We start from the raw sequence: 22,719 nt of genomic DNA, 5'->3' as shown, positions 1-22,719 counted from the left end.
CAACATGTTTGTTTACCAGTCTGAGCGTGGAGTCGGCTTAACGCTGGTCTCCTGGTGTCAGAGGCTGGGTTTGAATTTTTGCTTCTTAATGTGTACTAGGAAGCTGCGGCAGGAGAATGTGCTTGAATCCAGGCTGAACTGAACTCTGAATGAACCAATGAGTTGATTTGCTATCCTGTCTCATTCCAGCCTTTGAGGTTTTGCAGATCCCATAGCCAAATGAAGGGTCATTGCAGTGATGGTGAGGGATAAGCCAGGACACCGTGTTGCCATTGTTAGTATTCAACTGGAGTCGTACAAGATCACAACTCTAATCTCTTGTTTGCGCGATTCAGCCGTTGTGGGTTGTCAGTGAGTCAAGGTGACCTCCGAAACAGGGAGGCCACGTGGGACTCTGCAGCTCTGAGGACCAGTTGCATTGCACGGTGGAGCTGGTTGTCAGTGCACTTGTCTTGCAACTGGGCATGAGCATGTTTGGGAGTTCCAGTAAGTCCATGAGTCTTCAGGAAGGAGAGATATAATTCACATGCACAATCCTGCTGTTGTTTGTGCTCTGCCAGCTGCTTTCCCCACTGAGCTGTCCTACCTGGACCCTCTGATGGAGCACCTACTCATTCTTTACAACGAGAAGCTCCTTTTTGCAGCATTCCTTGCAGCCTGGCTGTCATGGCTTTCAGTCTGCTTGTTCTGAAATACTCTGACAATGGTCCTGGATTTCTCTGGGAAAAGTTTCACGTATTTCTCCCGACAGTCAACAGGAGTGTCAGCATCCACGTGATTTCTTACAGTTCTGAGACTGCCTTCCACCAGGAACCTGCCTGCACCAAAGTCCCTGGCACAGTTTGAGCTGCGGTTTTGTCTGATCCTTTTAAGAGTTGGGAATGGATGTTTTGATGTCTGATATCTATGAACATGAAAGGCTCCTTTCCCTCTAACTGTGCATTGGGCAGGGCAATGCCTGTCTCCCCTAATCAAAAATGTAATCAAAGATCTCACTTCTCGTAAAAAATGTATTAAGAAGAAAAAGAAACAACACAGCATATTTCTATTGGCTTCGCTGCTGGTTTGCTCTGGTTTCTGCTTCTGTGCTGCTCCCTCCTGTCTTTCACAAAAGAACCCCCACCTCAACTTTCCCCATATCTTGAGATGTTTAATTGCAGAATGTTGAGCTTTGAAAACAAAACAAAACAAAAAAATCATTGTATTTGATTCAAGCGAAATATCGATCGTCCTTGACTTCCCACATCACAGATATTGGCAACATTTTGTCAGCACCAAGAGTGAGTAGAGAGATCACAGCAAGGAAATAAATATTCCAACTGGAAGGAAAAGAAGCTGAGCCAGGAAAATAGCTGTGCCCCATCACTCTCTCTCCCACAGCTGCTTGTAATAAATGGTTTGTTGACCTGATGTTAACATTTCCAGTTTACAGTAAGCAGCATTTCCCTTAAACAAGATACTGATAAAGTGAAACAAGGAATAGAGGGGGTGGAGAAGAGATTTGCAAAACATGCTGGAGTGAGAAAGTCGGAACATACCGTGTGTGTCTTGGGAGTGAGAACATGTCTCAGTGTGTGAATAAATATATAATGTATAGACATATGCTCTCTCTTCTTAGAAACTCTTTGGGTAGTCCCAGATTTTGCTGCTTTCAGTAGCACTGCAGAGTAAAAGGCAGGGGAAAGTTGGAGCTGGTGATTGAAGGGTCAAAGGATGGTGGTTTAAATGGAGAATCCTTGCTCTCCAAAAAGGAGATTGGTCACAGAGAGGGACTCAGGCATCACCTGAGCCAGTGTGCAAGGAGCTAGCGGTCTGTCTGGAGAGACACAATGCATTCAGGTTTGCTCATTTTCATCTTGCAGATGAGGGCTAATGCTGCACTAATGGAGATCAGATTTTCATACAAATTCGGCTGACAGAAAAAAGCATGGGAAGAGGAATCAGATAAGTGTTAGCACAAAGTTATTTGTCAAATGGATTTTTTATTGTTTTCCAAGAAGCCTGCACAGAGCTGTTGTCCTTTTTTTAATTCCTCTTCTGGCATTTGTTCCCCTTTTCACTGCCTCCACAATTCTCCCATTCAAGTCGAAAAAGCTACCTCTGAAAGACCAGTGTAACATTAGCAGAAATTACTAGCAGCAGTGATTTCAATATTCAAATGGACAATATATTTAGTAATAGACTGGGAGTTGTATAAATAGAGTATGAATGCCTGGTAATGAATCATATCAATAATTTTCACATACAGACTGTGCCTTACATTTCTCAAAGGCCTTTACAAATACCAATTGATTCTCACAGCATGCCTGCTTGGTGGAGGAGTTGTTATTAGTTCTAGTGGAGGGTGAGGATATTGAGATGCAGAGAAATGATGCTGCTTGTGTAGTTCATGCTGGGACCCAAAGTGAGGAATAAACTTGGAAGCTCCTGACTCACAGCTCTTAATCATGGGACTACACAGTTCCGTATGATTTATTTGGCTTGGCTGGAAGTGGTCCTCATGGAAAGAGGTCTTTGTCAGACTCCAAAATCTGGGGCTGACAGGATATGGGTAAAGGCAGGAGTAATTAATGCACAGTGAATGGCAGGACTGGTCTTGATGGAGCTGTTCTTTAAGCTTATGGTCAGGAACAGCACTCGTGCCCCACGCAAGTCAGGGCTTGGAGGTTTTTTCACCTCTGGAAATATGGTTTTCCATGCAGAAAAGTGGCAGCTAATGCAGCCAAATTCCATAAAGAGAAAGGGGCACCTTCAATCCAGCTATGCTTTGTGACTCTCACCCACCTCAGTCAAGGAGGGTAATAGCTGAAGAGTACCTGAAATACTGGAAGTCTCTTTTCTGGTGTGGTATCCAACTTGGCGTTCACCACATTGCCCTTCTCTGTTTACTGTTGCCCTTCTTAATTCTGCAGTAAATTCTTTCAGCCTTTATTGTTTCTCCTGGTGGCCCAGGGATGCAGTCAGTGATGGAGATCTTCAGAAGAAAGATGCAGGTTATGTAGCACATGCTTCAAACAAGGGAAACCTAATTTATCTTTCGCCCTCCTGTTGTACTGAATTCACCAAGGCTGACTCACTGCTCAGGAGAACAGGATACGCTCTCAACGTGTACAAAACCGTGACATGGTACTCCCAGCCTTATTTTTAAATACATTTTATTTTGACATCTTACTTGGTGTTTTGAGTGACACTGTACATGCAGAAGTTGTCTTGAAGCTGACCACAGTGCCACTTGGCTTTTCTTTTTTTTCCTGAGAGGTTACATCATTTCCAACCCATCAGCATGTTATGAGTCTTTTAAATTGGCAGAACAACATGCACTACATTGCACTTGTCTGTATTGAAATCCTTCTGCGGTAGCATTGCCCAGTGACCCAAATTTCACAGGTCCTCCTGGTCCCTCACAGTTCACACTCCTGACCCACCCAAATCGTTTTGCCCTCAGAGTTTTTAATACACTCTAAATCATCAGTCGTTGGGCTGAAACTATTGATTCTTGTCATCACATTGCCTCTCTTCTTCATGAACCTCCTTGGAGACTGGCAGGGGACTGAGGATTGAAGGGTCATCCAAGTTCCTCTGGACATGAGAGACAAAGGAGGAATGGGCAACGTAAAATGCCTTTTCAGAATTTAATTGCTGAGCCCCAACCCCCATCTGGCAAGCTCTCAGTGCTCTTCCTACAAGGACCAGAGACAGAAGGCACCAACCTGGGACCCACAATCCAGAACCAAATTTTCCGCCTTGTGGACTTTGGAACAAACGTGTGTTTCTCAGGCCTGCCCCACAGAGCCAAATTTTAGCTTTCAAGCTTTAAGAACTGTTTTAACAAGCTTATTGAGCAATTTCATTGTCTTGTCTTCCAGATTTGAGTTGGCCTTATTTATTCTTTTTAATCTTTTTCCCCCTCCACCTTCTTATCAACCTATAGTTCAGCATGGAGTTTTACCTTTCCCTGACCGGTTTCTAAGCTATATTAATACTCTATTTTAGTGATCCTTACCTGTTCTAAATAATATTTGTAGTTTCATTAACTCTTTCAGAGAAGAATTTGTATATTAGTGTCAAGTGGACTTTGTTCTACACATAAACGATGCTCTTCCAGCCGGATTGTGTTATATTCCTCTAGGCTCTACCTCAGGTATTTTGTTCCATGAACTGAGTCTAGCATGTTTAGGGAATAGCTTTTTTTTTTCCCTTCTTAAGAAAAAGAAAGAAAAAGGAAAACATAGCAACGACAGCATGGCAACAGCAGCTGCGGCACAAAAGAAAAATAGGCAAACAGACTTCCGAAACATGTATTCACTGGTAAGCTATTTTTACTGATTGGTGAGTATGTGGGAGTATAATAACAAAATAAGTGAGAAAATAGCTTACAAATAATTCATAAGTAACTTTAAATGAGAACATATCTTAATGATTTCAGCCTCCTAGCTAGCCCTCATGCTGTATGAATCTCCACATGCACAGACTTAAAGGTCACCTCTGATCTACACTATTTATATATTGCAAATTCGTCCACAGGCACATATATAAAATTCCATACAAAAAAATAATGTCAGTGGAGTATTAAGGTTAAATAACTGGGCAATAAAAAGTAAAGAATTGTGTATGCCCGCACAGCAGCTTAAGAATAAATCCATGTCATTGCATCCACCTTTGCACCAGAGCACAGAGGGTTCCTGGCTCTGTGGGTGTGGAGAGGCCCCACAGCCTGGTTATTTTGGGGGGGCTTGAAGGAGCTCCTGGCTCCACTGCCAACCTGCTTTGTGACCCTGAGCACTTTTCATTGCTTCTCTGGGGACCTCTTTCCCCATTCCCCTTTTGTCTGGAGCACACAGGCAGGAACCTGCAGCACAGAAACACTCATGCTTGCATCTTTGGGCAGGGCCCAGCCACACATGGGGATATACGTACTGAAAAGTGACAAAATAATAAAGAATAGCATCTTCCTTGACCAGCCTGATCTAGTGGGCAGCACCCCTGCCCATGGCAGGAGAGTTGGAACTGGATGATCTCTAAGGTCTCTTCCAACTCAAATCGTTCTAAGATTCTATGAAATTTTCTGCTTCACCATCCTCTCCCCAAAATTCCCCAGTGTCGCTGCAAACCAGTAAACCGTGGGAAGTCTTAACTAAATTCAAAATAATTCATTGAGAACTTGAGAGAAACAGCCTCAAAAGTGTTGAACTCCTTTACAGTTACAGCCTGATCTGTTGTGCTGTGTAAGCCTTTTTTTCCAGTTATGGTCCATGGGAGACTGAGAGCAAACACAGTCTCTTAAGTCTCCTCCGCAATCCCGATGCTTTTATTGGCACAGAGAGGAACCCAGCTCGGCCCTCTGCAGCCAAAACTAGATTCATTTGTCTTCAGAAACAACACAAATCTGTTTTCCTGGTTAAATAAAGTCATTTGCAGGGTTCTGTTGTGGGAAGGATGTGTCAGCTCGTCCTGAATGGAGCAGTCATTAGGATGAATGGGTCGGTTGTTGGGCTGGAACAGCCCTCTCTGTGCACTGAAGGGCCCTTCCCGAGGCAGGCTGAGCCCTCTCTGGGATTGTGCCCACAGCAGGCACGGGATGCTGCAGGTGCCTCGGCATCACTGCTGGCTTTATTGTGGATACTCCCTTTCCGCACCGTTACACGGAGTTTAGGATTGATTCATTGCAAAATTAATCCCACATCTTGCACGTTCCCTTCAGCCCTGTGTTTTGGGAAAGCTCTGGTTTCTGCAGGAAAGGAGGCAAATGGGACTCGAGTGCTGAGTTCTCCGTGTGGTTCTGTGTTGCCTTGCCAGTGTTGAAAGCCTGTTTCTTCTTGTCTCTCAATTTCAGGTAGTGCTAGTGCTTCCCTGGCCTTCAGAGGTGTGATAAGCAATGACTAGATAATGTTTTTAATTCTCCTCACTGCTGTAGAGTTACTTGTTCTGGAAATTCTGGTGTGTAACTGGTAGGAGAAAAGGTTGGTGATGTTCTCCAGAGGACATCAGGAATGCGGAAGCAGCAGCTAAAGTGGTTTGGTTCCCTCTGAGGTTTTTTTTCAAATGTAGTTGAAAACAAGCGAGTGAAATGAGATGCTTAGAAGCACTTTGTTTGTAAGATTCCTTCTGGTTTTAAATTACTTCGTTTAAACATCTTTGTCCGTGAAACCTCCAAGGGAGCTCATCTGCTTGTTTTCTCATCTGCATCTTCTGCTTTCTGTCTGGTTTTTACACAAGAAAGAATGTAAGTATCTCATGTACATCTCTATATACAGAAATAAATGTAATTGAATTGTAAAACACAGGCTGGTTGAGCAGGACAGAGGTCAGTGATCTAAAATAATCCCGACACTTTAGTCAGGACCCGCTCTGTATTACAGTTAAGTGTTTGTTGAGGTCTTTTCCTCTGGCCTTCTGTTACATCTGAATATATATTAATGCTGTTTCTACAACGTATTTAGAGCACAGATAGCTTAGATTTGAAGCACTTGAGGAAATACTTCTTGTCTCTTTTGCTGTTTTGTTTGTATTTTTTGCTTGTGAAAACAATTCTCAAGAGCATTGTTAGGTGGGTCATAGCAGGAACACCTCTGGGCGCGCTGGGGAATGTGTGAAAGCAGATTTCGAGAGCTTTTATTTTCACACCATGTTTCAGTTCTGTGGTGATAAATGTTTTCTGGAGTACAAACCTGAGTCCCTCCTCTTGCTCCTTGAAATGTAAAAAGGGTTTCTTTATTATTTCAGGGGTTTGCTTGCAGTCAGGTTGTGTCGCTTTTAGCCAGTGACAGGTCTGATCAGCAGCATGGCAGGCAGCACAAAGTGGGAACTGCCGTTGATTTTAGCAGCTGATGGCATTAGACAGGTAGGATTAGTACAGGACCTATGGCAGAGAGGAAAGGTAATGGCACAGCATGGGAAAAAATGAGGGAGGAACAGATCTTTTAGGTAATTCTGTATTGGCAATTGACCTACAACTTAAACCTGATGTACACTACCAGAATTTTTACCAAACCCTCTGGGCTGTGTGCTGGGTAATTCCCATGTCCTTCAGCAGGTGGGATGAATGCTGCCGAGTGCAGACACCTGGGGGGGAAGCATTTGGAGTCCCCTGAAAGACATCTTAATTCAGGGCAGTACTTTAACCTTGCAGGTGTGGGGGGAAAAGAAATATGCTCCCACTCTTTGCATGCAGCATCCTAAATCCACAGGGACAACCAGCCCATGCACACATACACCTGGCTCTAAAAGCCCCGTTTCATTACATGCCAAACTAGTGCTTCTTTCAACCAGACCCAGAGCATCCTGGGGGTGAGTAGATGTTGGACAGTGGCTTTCTTGCTGCAGCATCATAACCACAGATAGCCCAATTATTTCAAATGGGCCTCAGCCAGTATGTTCAGATTTGATTAAGAACTTTTTGAAAGATAAGAAGCATTTAGAGCTAAAGGCTGGCTCCAGCCTTAGTTATTTACATCAGGATGGGGGTGATAAAATCTTTTATTAGTGTCACTGTTTAAATATTTTGGCTCTCTATTCCAATATTGTGGCAAGAAGGAACCATATGTGTTCCTAGAAAGAGAGCCTAGTGCAGCCGTTAATCATGAGAGGATCTATTAATGTATTAAGATTCAGAATAATGAGCAAAACCAGCATGCACTACAGAGACTAACACATATCTTTAGTCTGCAGTTTTCAAATGTTTGGAAAATGTTATATTCCTCCATCTTTCTAAAGCTGGTTTTCTGCCAAAAGAAGTTCTCTTCTGTTGCTAATTTTAGAAAGGTTAAATCTATTTACAAAAACAAATATAGCATGGAGTGCTGAAAACCAGGAGGATGTGGGCACTAACAGGCTCCCAGGCTGCAGAGTTCACGGCAGGAGCTGACTTGGCAGGGAAACCTGTAGGCACATCCTTTCCTTTCCTTAATGCTATGCAGAGTGGGGGACAAGATATGTAGCCCAAGCACCAAACCAGCTCCCCGGCACTGCCTTTCTCCGGAAGGCACTGGACAATGTATGTGTGTGTCTGCAGATTGCTACTGGGCTTTAGGGAAGCTTGCCCAAAGATTTGGCACAGGGAAAGGGCAAATTTTAAAGAGCTCCAGAGTGGGAGACATTGCTGGTTGAGCAGCTTGCGTGCCTCGAGGTCATTGCTAATGAGCAGCATCTTGCCTAAAGAAGTGAACGTTACATTTTAGTGCTGCTATGAAAACCAGTTATACTGTCTCCCCTTTGTACCCCATGCTACTGCCTACTTTGCTGTGGCATCTGGAGCAAGCTGCACCAGGGAAGGGAAGGAAGCCCTCTTAAAGGATGTGGAAGGATGCTGAAGTGGTAGTAGAGCTCAGATGAGAGAAGCTGGAGCATGACAGCTGTTACTGGATCATGCAAAAAGCCTGCCAGCAAAAATGCATCAATTTGTGTGATATCCGGGTGTCTTGTCTTCTGTTTTCATAATTGCATACATGGTGTCTGCATAAATCTTCCCACCCCCCCCACCCCCCCCCCGTACTTCCAGCAAAAGGAGCTGACTGGCGGATGGCAGCACATCAGTGGGAGAACACCAGCAGGAAGAGACAACCAGTCAGATGTGTGTCAGATGGGGAGGCCCAGGGCCCGAGGCATATTCCTCGGAGGTTGCTCGAACATGGTGCATTCACTAAACAGAAAAACCCTCTCCTTTTCCCTTCGGGGAGAGGAGCATGTTCATCCAGACATGAGAACCAGCAGTGCTGTCTTGCCATGTTCTTCAGGAGGTTAGTGCCAAATGACAGCACAGGCGGCAACAGCAGAAGCTTTCAGCAAATGCGTCATAGCCCAAAGGTCTGAGTGTCCCCTCAAGGGCTACGGTGGAATTTCTTCTACTTTCTCACTGAATACGGAAATCTTCCTATTTACTCATTCCTTAGCTGCAACCTCTGTCTCTTTAGCTGTGGACTTTCTTCTTATAGTGAGGTCAGACCTGCTTGAGGAGAGAGGAGTACTGTGACTCTTTCTTTCACATTGGGTTTTACCACTGAAAGCCCATTTCAAGAAAGATGAACGTGCCCAACCTGCGCAGGCCAGTTGACTGATTTCCTTACTATTTGGTCTTCAGGTTTCCCTACCTGTGGACTACAAGTCTGGTTGAGTAACACCACAAATAGGATTACCGGTAACCATCAGCTCCATGAACTCAGAAGTCTTGAGAAAGAAATGGTGGAATTTTAAAAATAATGACATCTTCTTCCCAGTATAAACTTTGACTTGTGGCTGTAGATGCAGTCTGAGAAATGTGCTTCCCCACAGGGGGTTTGTGAGCTATTAAGGGTTAAGACTCATTCTTGAGGACACAAGAAAATCATTTTACATGTTCAGAATCAACTTTCTTCTTTGACTTTCTGGGTAGTGACAACTTATGCTTACTTTGGTCCTGCTGACAGTCGTGCTGATGACAGCGATTTCAAATGAAGAAAAACGAAGAAAATGTGAGCCAGCAAAAAAACAAGAGCAGTAAAAGCGCCTTCCTCAACTCACGCTAACATTGTGACATTTGGTTATTGATGTTGCAAACAGGAACTAATGTTATTCCCAAAGCCAGCACTTAAATTCCACTTTGGTGGATCATAACTGTAAGCAAGTCACACAGTCCCATAGGAAAAGGCAATTACTGACTAGTTCTTCTTGCTCTTAGATGAGCAGTGCCTTTGGTCTCTGTAGTGCTGACTGTGGTGCAGAGCCCTGGCTCTGAGCAGAGGTGACTAATACGTGTCACCCTTTCCTTGATGTAAAGCTTAAACCTGCAGTTTAGCCTGGGGTGCCAGACTATGACAAACAAGAGCTAGAGGAGGGTAATGAATAAACATGGTGAGAATTTCAGCTGTAATCTGCCATCAGGTCCATCTGTTACTCCTTCCCCCACAAGCCTTGCAAGCTCAATGAGCCGGGAACAGGCATGCTCCATATACTGTCCCATCCTTCAGCCACATAGCTAAGGTCTAATTGTCTGCTTGTTGTTAAGTTGATCATTTACAGTCTCTTGAGCCATTTTTGGTCATAAGATCTTGTTCAGTTCTTTAGCCTTTCATCCCCCCCATTTATGACAAGACTTCCAGAAGGATACCAGAAAGATGAGGAGGATGAATGTATTAATCACACGGTGGTGTCCACACTGTTGCAGAGTAGCAGTTGCTCCAGTGAGATGTGTTTGCAGGGTTCAGGGTAGCAGTGGCTCCAGTGAGATGTGTTTGCAGGGTTCAGGGTAGCAGTGGCTCCAGTGAGATGTGTTTGCATGCTTCAGGGTAGCAGTGGCTCCAGTGAGATGTGTTTGCATGCTTCAGGGTAGCAGTCACTCCAGTGAGATGTGTTTGCAGGGTTGCAGGGTAGCAGTGGCTCCAGTGAGATGTGTTTGCAGGGTTGCAGGGTAGCAGTGGCTCCAGTGAGATGTGTTTGCAGGGTTGCAGGGTAGCAGTGGCTCCAGTGAGATGTGCCTCGCAGGCAAGTGTCATCTGCCCTTTTAACTGTTCCCAGCCTTGGGCACTCACCCTCTGTCTTGTGCAAGGTGAGATGCCCAGCTCCCAAATGAGGAGTTTCCAGTTGGCAACTGGTGAGCCCAGAAGTCTGTATGGCCTATTTTCACTCTGTGTCATGTGCAGGCACTTCTGCTGAGGTGAGTCTTGGGGTTTCCTGGTGATTTGCTCTAATCCAGAGACAGGAAAGCAGAGGGTCCTCGGCAGGAATATGATGCAGGAGCAGCCAAGCAGGGGAACAGAGTGTGCCTGGCAAAGGCTCCAGCAAGCTCTGCCTGTTGGTAAGTGGTGGTTTGCTCTGGGGGGCGGGTGCCTATCTCCCAGGCAATGCCACAGCTTGCAAAAGTCGCCATCAAAATTCTCCATGGTTCCAGACGTCTCTCATCGATGCAGGGTTTGGCAAACTTTGCTGCTCATGTTCTCTTACAAACCTCATGCTCACGGCTGCAGTTCACAAGTGGAGTATCTCCCTGCTTTGGGAACCAGGCCATCTTAATTACAGCCCACACAGATGATTTTTTTTTGCATTTCTCCCATAGGTGCTTCCTTCTCATGTTCCAGAAACTGCATGTTCTCCATTCCTTCCAACTCGGAGAGCTTCCAGCAAGGGAGATGGAGAGGAATGTGATAAGCAGCTTGGCTGGTTAATGAGCTCCCTGTCTAACTGAGGGATTCTTGTGCGCTGGGTTCACTTGCCAGTCCCTGGTATCTCCCTCAAGTTGTCTGTGTTCTTCTGGCTCTCCTGGGGGAGGGGTTTGGGACTTGGTTTGAGTTGCACCTACTTTTCCCTTTGTGCCACACCACCATGTCCACCAGGGCCAGACACAGACCAGAAAATGCCTCTGGATGGCAGGGCTGGAGAGCTACGGGAGGCTGTGATTTGGCTGGGAAAACAGAACTTAAAAAACACCCAGTTCCTCACATTGCCGGCAACAACTGCAGAGTCATTGCAGAGAAAGTAACAGGAGATTTTTCTCTCCCTAATTTATGTCTCTCCTGCATATGGCTTCTACGGAGTCACTGATGTTACAGACAGATGGGTTGGCATTTTACTAGACAGAACACATGGGCTAGATGTTGTTAATGCTTGTTAACTACTCACTCTGCAGCTTGACCAGTCCAATACGGTCACCTCACAGATGGTTGGAAAGCTGCAGCCTGGGTGCTGGAGCAGGCCAGCTCTGCCACACGTGGTGTGACAGCAGTTGGGATAACGTGCATTTGGCTGCTCTTTCCAAAGGGCTTTGTTGTAGGTCAGAGATAGCCATGGCTGGGGCATCAGCATGGCTTCCATATGTATCAAGGAAAGACATTTGTTTGTAAAGATCCTGAGCCTTTTATAAAAGCTTTAAAGGCTTCATTTCATAGTTTGGATTTTTATATGGATTGGGGTTGGAAAAATTCTGTGAGCCCTGTGCCTTGCTGACATCTATACTCCTTAATGGTTGATGTTTATAAGCATATTTGGCTGGTGAACACTATTTAGCAGACCTGAGGTCTATTAAAAACTTATAATTTATGACCTCAAGCTCTGACTACAGCTGACTGCCAGTATTAGTTTAGAGTGACATCCCATGTGATTTTCCTTTCTCTGATGTGAGTAGTCTGCTATGATTTACTCTCACCAGTCTTGTATTCAGTAGAATCATTTCTAGGTATCACCTCAGCAAATCTCCACAGGGTGAATCTCCTTGGTTTGGAGATCCCATCAGCATCTGTGGATGCAAAAGTAGATGCTACGGGTGAATCCTTTATGTTACCATCTTCCCTCTTTGACAGTAGTGATGTTCAATTTGCAGCATAATGATTGGAAGCTGAATGCATCCTACAGATGAGAAAGAGAATTTTAGTTTCAGCACTTGTTCTCTAAAATTCTCAAAGCACTTTCGGAAAATGCATGGATATTAATCCACACTGAGCAGTAGTTCTTCAAATCTATGATTTAAATTGGATATATTTGTCTCTGTCTGTCCTGAACTGTTCAGTAACATTAATGCACCCTGATAATAGCTGTCACATTTTACCCTGGGGGTTGTTCCTCAATGATAGGTGAAATCACAGCAGTTCAAAGACCTGTCTTCCAGGATGAAAAGCTCTATAGGAATATTCAGATATAAAATAGTAATAGTATGAATCAAAAAATATGCTTCCCTTATTTTAGAGCCTTTGATCTTATTTTTATGGCATCACATTTGACAGTCTAAAGGGCATTAACCTGTAGGAGAAACCTCTTGAAAGAAGATGCTGACTTGCCCTCTGCTGCGCAGAGCACCGTCCCCCAGGATTAACACCAGCAGCTTTCCCCCATGGAGAGGGGTGCAGCACTTCAGCGCATGTCCCTGCTCTTTTTCAAGTTTCCTTTTTCACATGAGGTGCAGGAGAGCTCACACAGCTCAAAACGTGGAGCTGTAGGGGAAGTTCAGTGCTGTGCAGTACATCCCTCTCTGTGTTCCTTTGCTGCTGAGCTGGTGCAGCATCCAGGACCCCATCACTGCTGTCACTCGTGTACATAGTGCCTGGGTCGTGTTTCTGATTAAGATGGAAGTATACGAGCTGACCTCTTGTTCCAAAGACATTCTGGGGTTGTGGTTCATCTCAATGTTGAATAATAAGAAAGAGAAAGGAAATGTTTGCTATAAATCTCAGTGCACGCAGGGCTGTTTCTCACTTATCCCATCCCAGCTTTCAATTTTCTTCTTGGCATTGCCAGGCATTTGCTTTTCTTTGCTCAGCAGCTAAAAGCAGCTTTTTCATTACATTTCCTGGAAGGCCCTTTACAGGCATCCATCCCTCTGCCTCATAAATTCACTTTATATACCAAGCTGGCGACATGGAGTTCAGAGGTCTTAGCAAGAAGCAATTATTATAAAGAAGTACTCTTCCTCTTTTGGGTTATTAAAGGGGGAAAAACTTCTCTGCAGACAAGGAATGGTCATTTGTGAAAGGGAGGTGACTTGATTAAGAACTGCACGTCCACTGTGTGAGAACCACCATGGACAGGCGTCCTGTCAGGTCAGCTGGAATCTGCCAGTTACCATGAAAAAAGAAGGAAACAATAAACAGTTTGCTAAATAACCTCATAAATATTTCCAGCCGTAAGCACATCTTGTGGTACAATTTGGTGTTTGGTTTTGTTGTTTTTTTTTTTTTAATATTTCTCTAATTTTAAATGAACGGCCTGTAATTAAAGTGATTTAGAGGCTACCTGGGGACCTGGTATTTGAGCAGTGCGTGATGCTTAGGAAAGATTGATTGGTGAGGCATAACTCAGTTGGGGGATTTTGATAATGATATCATCACCCAGGAGGACCAAGTTTGAGCAATTAAATCTCAAAACCTCGTGTTTGGGTTCTTATAACTTCAGCAGGCAGTTTCCACATGTGCACACACACACACACACGTTTTCCCTGAGTATTTTCTGGGCACTCCAGTTTTTTGACTGGCTCTGTGTATGGTGGGCTGCCCCGTGTGTGTCTGTCTGTCCAGGGTGATCTGAAGTGATGATTTATCAGCTCTGCAGACCCAGGAAGAGGTTGCCAGCCCTCTTGGTATCACTGCTTCCCCCCCTCAGCATCCGCACGTGGAAAAGGCGGCCTTTGACATTTAGAAAAATCTCAGCATCTAAAGCAAGAGGCAGAAACAAAAGGATTTTCTTGTTTAAAGGTCAGAGCCAGCAGCTTCTTAAAAGATATTTTCAAATGGGTTTGTTGGGCTGTGTCAGGGTTTGTGTGCATTACTGGGTGCTGAGGGAGGCAGTGGGTGCCGTGGGGAAGGCATCAGGGAGGCGAGGAGCTGTCAGGACCACCAGTGTGCCCGAGGCTTTGCGGCACATGTGGTAATAGTGCTGTGGAGGTTTCGGGAGGTGATCGGGTGGACAGCCAGCCTTGAGGGCTTCTGCTGACAGGTGAAGGGGTTGGGAAGAGGGAGTGACTGCTCCATGTGAAGAGGAAGTCTGAGGGATTTAAATGATGAAGGCAAATTGCCAAAGGGATCGGTCTGATGGGGAGATGTGCATAACCCACGTTGGAGCAGACGGCACAGCAAGTCCTCAAGGTAGGATGGGGAACACCACAAGGAGAAGGGAAAGGGCAGTGAGAACTGGGGCACAGAGGAGAATGTGGCCACAGCATGGCCCATAATGCCACAGCAGCCTGTGGACCTGAACAGAGCAGGGAGTGTGTGGAGTGTCGGATGTGAAGCCGTGGTGCCCCTTCCCTCAGCGCACACGGGGCTGTTTGCCACGTGTTCAGAGCAGTTGTCCGTGGGGATGCAGCACAGACAGTGATTTATGGAAGGAGTGTAGCAGATGAGATGGGGCCTTTGCAATACAGTCACTGGGTAAATGTCACCAGGCAATGATTCACTTGCTCCTTTTGACCCCTAATACGTCTTAGCCTTGGAGAGTACCATCTACCACAGAGCATGGCTGAGTGGTATCTGCAAAGCAAAGGCTTGTCTCCATGCCAAGGGGTGGAAAGCCACTCTGGCAGCCCTGCCAGAGTCCTAGACTACATCCTTCCTCACGCTGTGGAGGTGTTTGAACCTCCTTTGTTCCCCAGCTGAGACACAACTGTCTTGCCTGCTGTGCCTGGCACAAAGCTCCACCATCCCTATTGTCAGCTCGCCAAAACCCATTCAGGAACTCCACCTCCGGCACTGGAGGTGTGTGTTTGAAGATGCAGGAACACATGTCCTGCATGGATTGCATCCCCAAAGGCAGTTGTGCTTTCTCAGTGTGAAAATCAAAGGCAGGATATTCTCACTGCATGCTGAAATCTCAAGTTGTTTTGAATGCTGTAGCCCTCTTTTCCCTGTTTCTGCATTTCCACTCCTTACTTTCTGGATACATCTCTATGTCAGCTCTCTCCTTGGGGCATGCACCCACCCTCTTTTCAGTCTTATTCCAGTGTCTGAAGGTCTACATGACATTGGGTCTTATGCTTAACCTGTATTTTTCAAGAGGCATCCTTTGTGTGATTCAAGTCACACTGCATGCCAGATTATAGCAAATGGTATTTTTGGAGCCAGAGTGGGGATATCCATTGTTTTTAGGTACGTGTCAGAGAGAAGGGGAAGGAGGCGTATGAGACACTAAAAAGTGAGTGTATCTAGATCAGAGTGCACTTCTGAGCCACATTGTGAGCTCTGAAATTACTTAAGCAGCCACTGTCACACTTTTAACATAACTACCCCTCTGCTGGTGGAAGAAGTGGAGAAGGAAATGCTGGGTCTGGGCTTTCAGGAAGCCTTTGTGTGCAACAGCAGCATGGGGGTAAACAGCAGTCAGAAGTCCTGTATATGTTACACTGAAGTGACAGTAGTGGGGAGAGCCTCTGTTATGGTCCATATGTTGGTCCATCCAGCTGCAAGTCCGTCTTCTAGCAGAGATGTTTGGGAATGCCTGTTGCTCTTTCACATCTTCTGTGTTGTCTTCTCCTTGCTGAGATGGTCCCTGTTAGATCTGAGAACTCGCTTTTCTACCACGCTGGTGGTTATTTGAGAGATTTTTATATGTATATCTAAACTATAAAGCCTTGAATAATTTACCAGCTTCCAGGGCTAAGAGGAAGATTTATGATGTTTCCTTCTGGCAGGCATCTGCTGATCTTGACTCCCCTGGAAAAACAGTTGTACTAACAGCTCCTTTCTCCGAGCAGATCCAGGAGCAGCTACTCCAAGTTTATGTTGCCATGTGCTAAATAGACCTGTCTTCTTGTGGTTTACAATACAGTGAAATCTGATTGCTCTGATTGCTGTGGGGTAGCACAGCCTGCGAGGAGAGAAACAGGGTGTCACCCTTCAAATCTACAACCACAGTCACACCCCCCCCCCCCAGCAGAGCCAAGTGTGTGGTAACACGGGGCAAAGATTGATTTCCTTTGCTTCTCTAGAAAAGGTCCCAATAGGCCTTAAATCAGACTGAACTGGCAACAGAACTTGGTGAAAGCTGAAATCTTTCCTTTTGCAAGTATTTGAGATCTGAATAAAACATAACGTAGACCTGAATCTCAGTAGTTTAGTGAGCCAGGTAGACTTTTCCCATGAATTAAAAGAAACCAATATAGGGCTACGTACAGAGTACCTGAGAGATGGTGTTTTTATAGTGCTTACCTTCAGCTGCTTCAGGCTGCCTTGTGGTCAGGGAAACTGAGGGTGAAGGGGCAATATTTGAATCTCTAGTGAAGTGCTGCACTTGGCTGGCTTGCTCAGCACAGAGGGGAAAGGGGGAGTGAAGTGTGATGTTGGTCCCCAAAGTGTCCTCTTGCACTGACTCCTCTAAGCATTGACTATGGGGTGGATGGGGATACTCAGAGGCTCAGCTTTTCCTTTGATCCTGTGTATTCAGTTTGACTCTAAATGTTGATTTCACACTTTTCTTTAAAAGCAGCAACACACTATAGAGATGACACCAGTAGCGCTGGGGGCAGAGCAGTTAGGGCTGGGTTTGAACATGCTCTGGTCTCTCCCACCCCATAACTCACAGACTGTCCCCATGTGACACTTGTTTCTGTTCCTCTCAGCTTCACATTTGATTCCTAAATAGGCTTGGGTGGTTTTGCCTTTGTTGAACTTAGAATTTTTAGGAATGCATCAGCAGAGTAATGGTGATTGCATTACATAGAGTGTGTCATGTGAACTGCTGGTTTGTGCTGGCACCTGCAAGTTCTTGTTAGCAGCGATGGCGTCCAGGAGTTTGCCTTTGAGGGTTGAGACTTTTTTTTTTAATTTAAAAAAATTTATTAAAAATGAGTGGAGGGAATCCTAGCTATGAACAGTGAAGAGGAGGACTTGATTGCCCTTCCAGCTTTGAACTGCTGGAAATTTCATCTTCGTATTTTCATAAATCCAATTTTTTAGACCTGGAGTCACAGGCATGGTCTGCATTAATCCAGAAGGGTGTGAAACAACTAGGCCCTGCAATGTTCATTCAGCAGGGCATCCCCCCTCGTGCCTTCCCCCTCGGTGCTCCACATACCCCTGCACAGCCCCCTGCACAGCCCCCTGCCTTGCCGTGATTCCCTGCTCACTCCCACGCCACCCACCCCAGCATTTCCCTCTCTGCCTGCGGGTGCTCCAGGCAGGATGCAGCCTGGCATTTGAAAAGAAATCCTGTGAATTAATGGGAACATACTGCTATTATTTCGTATAATCACTTTATTTGTAAAGCACAGGCTGCAGAGGTGCTCCTGCTGTTGAACCCAAAGCAGCAAATCTATCTATACATCCCAGCCTATACTACATTATGAACAGATGGGTGAAGGAAAAAAAAAAACAATAAAAACAAATAATAAGAAAAGTAACAGTGATAGCAATTTTAAAACACTCCCAGGGGAAAAAAAAAGTTTCTCAGTTTTTTTAAAAGCAGTGTGAGATTGAACGAACTGCACTGTAAGTGCATCCATCCTCCAGATTCGCATGTAAACATCTCCTGGCAGAGGAAGAATTGCCTTTTTTCCAAGAGGCTGCCTTCTTGCCTTGTGCCTGTTTCAGAAGCATAAGAAACCTGGGTGAGATGTTTGGGTTTGGAAGCTTTCTGGGGTTTTCTTTGATTTTTTGGAGTTCTGGGGGAGACAGAGGCCATGGAGGTGAGGGAGAGGATGGTGCCTCTCTTGACAACTGAGAGAAACCACAGACCCCATTGAACTCAGCAGGAAATATCAGTCTCCTCAGAAGCACATATTTGCACACATAACTTTTTTCTGAACGTTATTCTTCTTCCTCTGCTGCAGGAGGAAACTTTGGTTATGAAGAATAGTAGAGAGAAATTACCATTAATCTCATAAAAAAAGGAAAATATTCAAATGTAGCCTTCACACGTGATGCCAGTGAGCTCAAAGTAGAGGAAATTTAAAACATTTATGTTGCTCTCTTTCTGAGGTCATAAAACACAAGCAAATGGTCTGGCACTGGATGCTAAATTTCTTAAGGAACTTACTTTAATTAATTAAACTACTAAACCAATTAATGGATTTGCTTGTAAATTCTTAGAAAATTAATTCTGTGCCCAAAGAGTGTTTTAAATCTGCGAAGGAGTCAATGTATTTCATACGGAGCTTGAATTCCCATTTTGGATGAATTCAGTTCAGCACTGACTTTAGAGACACAAGTGATGCATTCATAATACTCGGACCTTCCCCCAAAACTGGCGCTTCCCATCAGCTGAATCCGAGGGGGATTTGCAAAACAAATCCTGTGCTGCTGCCACAGCACCCAGCCCCTGTACTCACTCCTTGCTCTGCTACAGCCTCACATTGTACCTCTGGCTTTGCATGTTGGGGATGTTTGTCCCTCCTCTTTCCTCTGCCATCGCTGCCCCCTCCCCTGTTGGCCTCTTTCATCTGGCCCAGTGGTACCTCAGATGCACAGGAAGCATCAGGTGGCTCCAGTAAGCAGCAGATCAAAGCACTGCACATCCTTTGGATTTGCTGAAAAACAACCCAACCAAAATGAAGGACATTTAAACAGAAGCTAATTTACTTTTTCGCGTGGAAACCTTGTTTCAATTCCCTGCCTGGCTCGGGGGTAACAGGGGCATCCTCAGTACTTTGCACTCCTCACAATCCAAAGTGACCCAACCATGAGAAGTTCATAATTAAATGTGTCCAGGCTCCTAAGAACATGAAACCAGGAGGAAGCGGGTTCCCTAGGGCTCTGGGTGGTTATTGCTTCCCCTCTCTCCTGGCAGGTAAAGCCATGTTTTCCTTTCACGTGGCAATCCTCTACTTTGGATCTTGGCATCCTCTGATTGGGGTGGGGGGCTGCCCTGTTCCTGCACACCCCAGGGGATGCTGGCCATGCCTGGCACAGCCTGTGCCATCCCACTTCAGCTCCATCAGGAAGCAGAGCTTTGGAGCAATCAGGAATGGGAGCATTTTGAAGAGGAAAATGGCAGGAGAAAAAATTAGCATTTGTGCTCTGATGTTTTTGCTGTTTATTAATAAACAAGCTGCTTTCGTACCTCCGGGGGCAGGAGAGGCTCCAAGCATTCCTTATTTCTCTTGCATCTAGCATTTTTTTTTGCTTGTTTTATATGTTACAGGAGATTTGTAATGTCTTCCCACATGTTGAGTTTCCTTATTTTCATGAGAGCATCTCTGGAATAATTCCTCTGGAGGTTTTGGCTGTGCGCTGCCAGGCTGATTTAAACACTTCAGGGATGCCGTGTGGATCAGCACTCATTTGAAAGGAGTTGTGTTAATTAGGAACAGGTCTGATTCCTCCTACAGAAGTGGCATGACTTCAGAGATAAGTGTTTTCATGGAGAGAAAGCCTTTGTGCAGAGCTCCTGCCACCCGAGGCCTGGGTGGTGGTGGCGGCAGTGACCCCGATGTGGGCACTCTGGTTCTGCTTTGGCAACACAGTCTTTTTCCAGGATGGTCAAAGCCGTCATCCTGCCATTGCCACAGTTGTCACCAGGGAAGGCTCACACAGGGGTCCTGCCTGGGGATGTTGGAATGCAGGACTCAGTAACAGCCTGATTACACCATGTGCCAAACAGATAATGTGTCCTTGGTGACAGGCCAATCCTGCCAAAGGAGGCTTCAGGGTGATGCTGCTTGCTCTTCCCTGCATCACAAATCACAGGAGGTGAATTAAAACCCTGGGATATTAATGGGCTTGTTCTTCTTTCCCTTTAGGCCTCCAGCTCCTCTGGTGGAAAAATGCAGCTTCTGGAAACTGAGTTCTCACGAACCATCCGGGAGCTCATCGACCTCCACCTGCTCCGCCAGGACAGCATCCCAGCCTTCCTCAGCGCCCTCACCCTCGAGCTCTTCAGCCGCCAGACCATTGCTTAGCGTCCCACTGCCAGCCACCAGCCAGGGCTGAGCGCTCCTGGGCAGGACACTTGAGGTAGCGAGGACAAATTCTTGTCTCCCTCTCCTAATTTGTGGTATTGGGTTACTTCTGTTTTGCAGGGAACTCCTTCTTCCCTACTTTTTCATGCTGATTCACAAATCCCACCAGTTCCTCTGAAAAGCGTAATTTTCCTCCTGTGAGAGGGCAAGTCTAGCTCCATCCCAGGGCTCTCCCGTGCCAAGCCCCAATCCCTGCCTTTGAACTGGGCAATGTGTTCATCACTACCCAGACTCTCAGCATCCCTCTGGGAATACAGTGGAAACTGCTGGCTTGAGGAGTCACAGCATTGCCATTCACAGATTTTTCCAAAGGGATTCCCCAAATCTTGGCCCCAGCAAAAAGGTGAGCCTGCATGAGGCTGGTGCTTCCTGTCCCATGGTTGTTCTCTTCTAATGGGAGGACAGGGACCCAGGGAAGGTCTCTTGCTCTTACAAAGAGCTCATTACTCAACAGGGTTGAAATTATTTTCAAGATATCAGTTACCTGAGTCTGCCACCACTGAGCAGACAAGCATAAGCATAAATGGCCATTTGAAGAGCCTATACCTGTGTTTACACCTCTGTGTTGTGTGGTGTGCTCAGATGTCACTGCCATGCTTTTGGTTCCTCACTGAGATTCTTGGGCTCTTGGTTATCTCAGGACTGTAGAAGGTGGAATGGAGTGATTTAGGGTGTTCTCACTGCTGCTGGTTTTAGCCTGCTGCCTGTCACCAGCCTGTGGGTACCTGTTTTGGGGGGTCTCCCTCCTCCTCCTCTGTGGAGATGGAGCATCCCCAGAAGTCTGAAATTTTATGTTATAATGGATATAGTTCTTCTGTCATAAGAATAAAGTGTAGCATCCCAAACTGGGTGTATGACTCCTTTATTTGGGATACACACTGTGCCCTTGCTGTGCTCTCCTACATGTAGAGGTTGATAACCATTCCTCCATCAATGATCTGATGCTGGTAGTGCTTTGAGAAGGGAGAACATCATTATATTTTCCAGGCAAAGTCTCATTCATAGTATCATAGAATCATGGACTGGTTTGGGTTGGAAGGGAACTTAGAGATCATCTAGTTCCAACACCTGCTGCCATAAACCAGATCAGTTTGCTATGAGCGTCTGTGTGTATTGATTTCCTCTTGATATCAGCAGGAACATATTCCCTAAGCTTGGAGAGAAGGTAGCAGGGAACAGGTAGCTAGAAAGTTAGCTTAGATGCTCACAGCAGCTGCAGGGTTGGCCGTGCTTGCTGGAGTCACTCTGGGACCTGTTGATGTGTCTACAGGCACAGAAAACAGCTGCTATAGACCCACCTGATCAGAGGTGGAGGGACAAACGTGAGCTGTGGGGGGTCTGCAGCCCCCATCTCCCCAACCTTCCTCTGCGCAGGGTTTGCAGGGAAGCGCAACAGCAAAAAGTTTGGCGTTTTCTCTTCTGCTTGAAGAAGTCCTGGTGGAAGATGAATTGCCAGGCATGCTGTGCCAGGGGAACGCTGCCTGATTCATATGCGCGACGTGGCACAGAGAGTCGCCTTCCTCAGTCATGGGGAAAATGAATCATGACGTCAGCCGCATTCAGCTCCTCCGCCGACACAATAGCGGATCCTGGCTGCCTCTGAAAATTTTTCTCTTGGCTCCTTGCAGGAGAAATGAAGTAATTAATAAGTTTACAATAAACCCTCTATCTTAGCAAAACACAGGTGAGGCGAGAAGCGATGCTGGAGAGCAACAAGGGAAAATGCATTCTGCCCACTGGAAAGTTGCCTCCCAGGAGTGAAAGGATAATAAGTTCAGGTAGAACACACAGTAGTCTTCTGAGATGCCTCCGGTGGGGAGGAGACAGATGAATTACTGCTCTGCTCCCTGTACTCCCAGCAAGACTGATTTGTTCAACTAAGTTTAATACAGCAGCACGGCTGAGAGAGGTGTGTGGTGAGGATGGGTGCTTGGCTAGATGTGCCGGCATGGTGCAGCACCTGGTCCTCTCCACAGCTTGGGAAACTGCTGGATAACTGTCCTGCTTTGGCCAGCAGCATCCCTGTCCTTGCTCATGGCATTGCACTGCTGCACAGCGAGCAGGCTTGGGCACTGCATGAAACTGGGACTTTTGAGAAGCTTGACTACTCTAAGGCTCACTGGTGGAAGCCTGGGAGTTTTTCATGTGGAAGTGTGGCCACTGCAAAGCCACTTGGGCCACCTGTGGGACACGGAGAAGAGGAGCTGAGCCTCCCCAGTTTCTAGCTCCAACACTGAATTCAGGATGAAGCCCCAAACACATGGCTGTACACTGCCACCACGGCAGCTCCCATCTCTGCCACCATTCTGCTTTTCTGAGCCACGACAGAGCTGTGAGGAGTAACTGTGACACTGAATTTCACAGTGATTGCTCCT

General features: G+C 45.9%; 1 protein-coding gene across 1 annotated transcript in view; it reads left to right on the top strand.

The window, feature by feature from the left end:
• Window positions 1–21,189, top strand: part of MAD1L1 (mitotic arrest deficient 1 like 1) — a 351,438-nt gene extending 330,249 nt beyond the window's left edge. The window contains exon 18 of the mRNA XM_027738492.2: window positions 20,126–21,189. Coding sequence (XP_027594293.1) covers window positions 20,126–20,284 — 159 coding nt within the window. The 3' untranslated portion in view covers window positions 20,285–21,189. The remainder of the gene's footprint in view (window positions 1–20,125) is intronic.
• The last annotated feature ends 1,530 nt before the right edge of the window (window positions 21,190–22,719 follow it).

Source organism: Pipra filicauda, unplaced genomic scaffold, assembly GCF_003945595.2.
Source record: "Pipra filicauda isolate LSUMZ 115617 unplaced genomic scaffold, ASM394559v2 scaffold31_size4109673_pilon, whole genome shotgun sequence".
NCBI classification, from domain to species: Eukaryota; Metazoa; Chordata; class Aves; order Passeriformes; family Pipridae; genus Pipra; species Pipra filicauda.
Note: the sequence above shows the minus strand (reverse complement) of the source record. Positions and strands in the feature narration are given on the sequence as shown.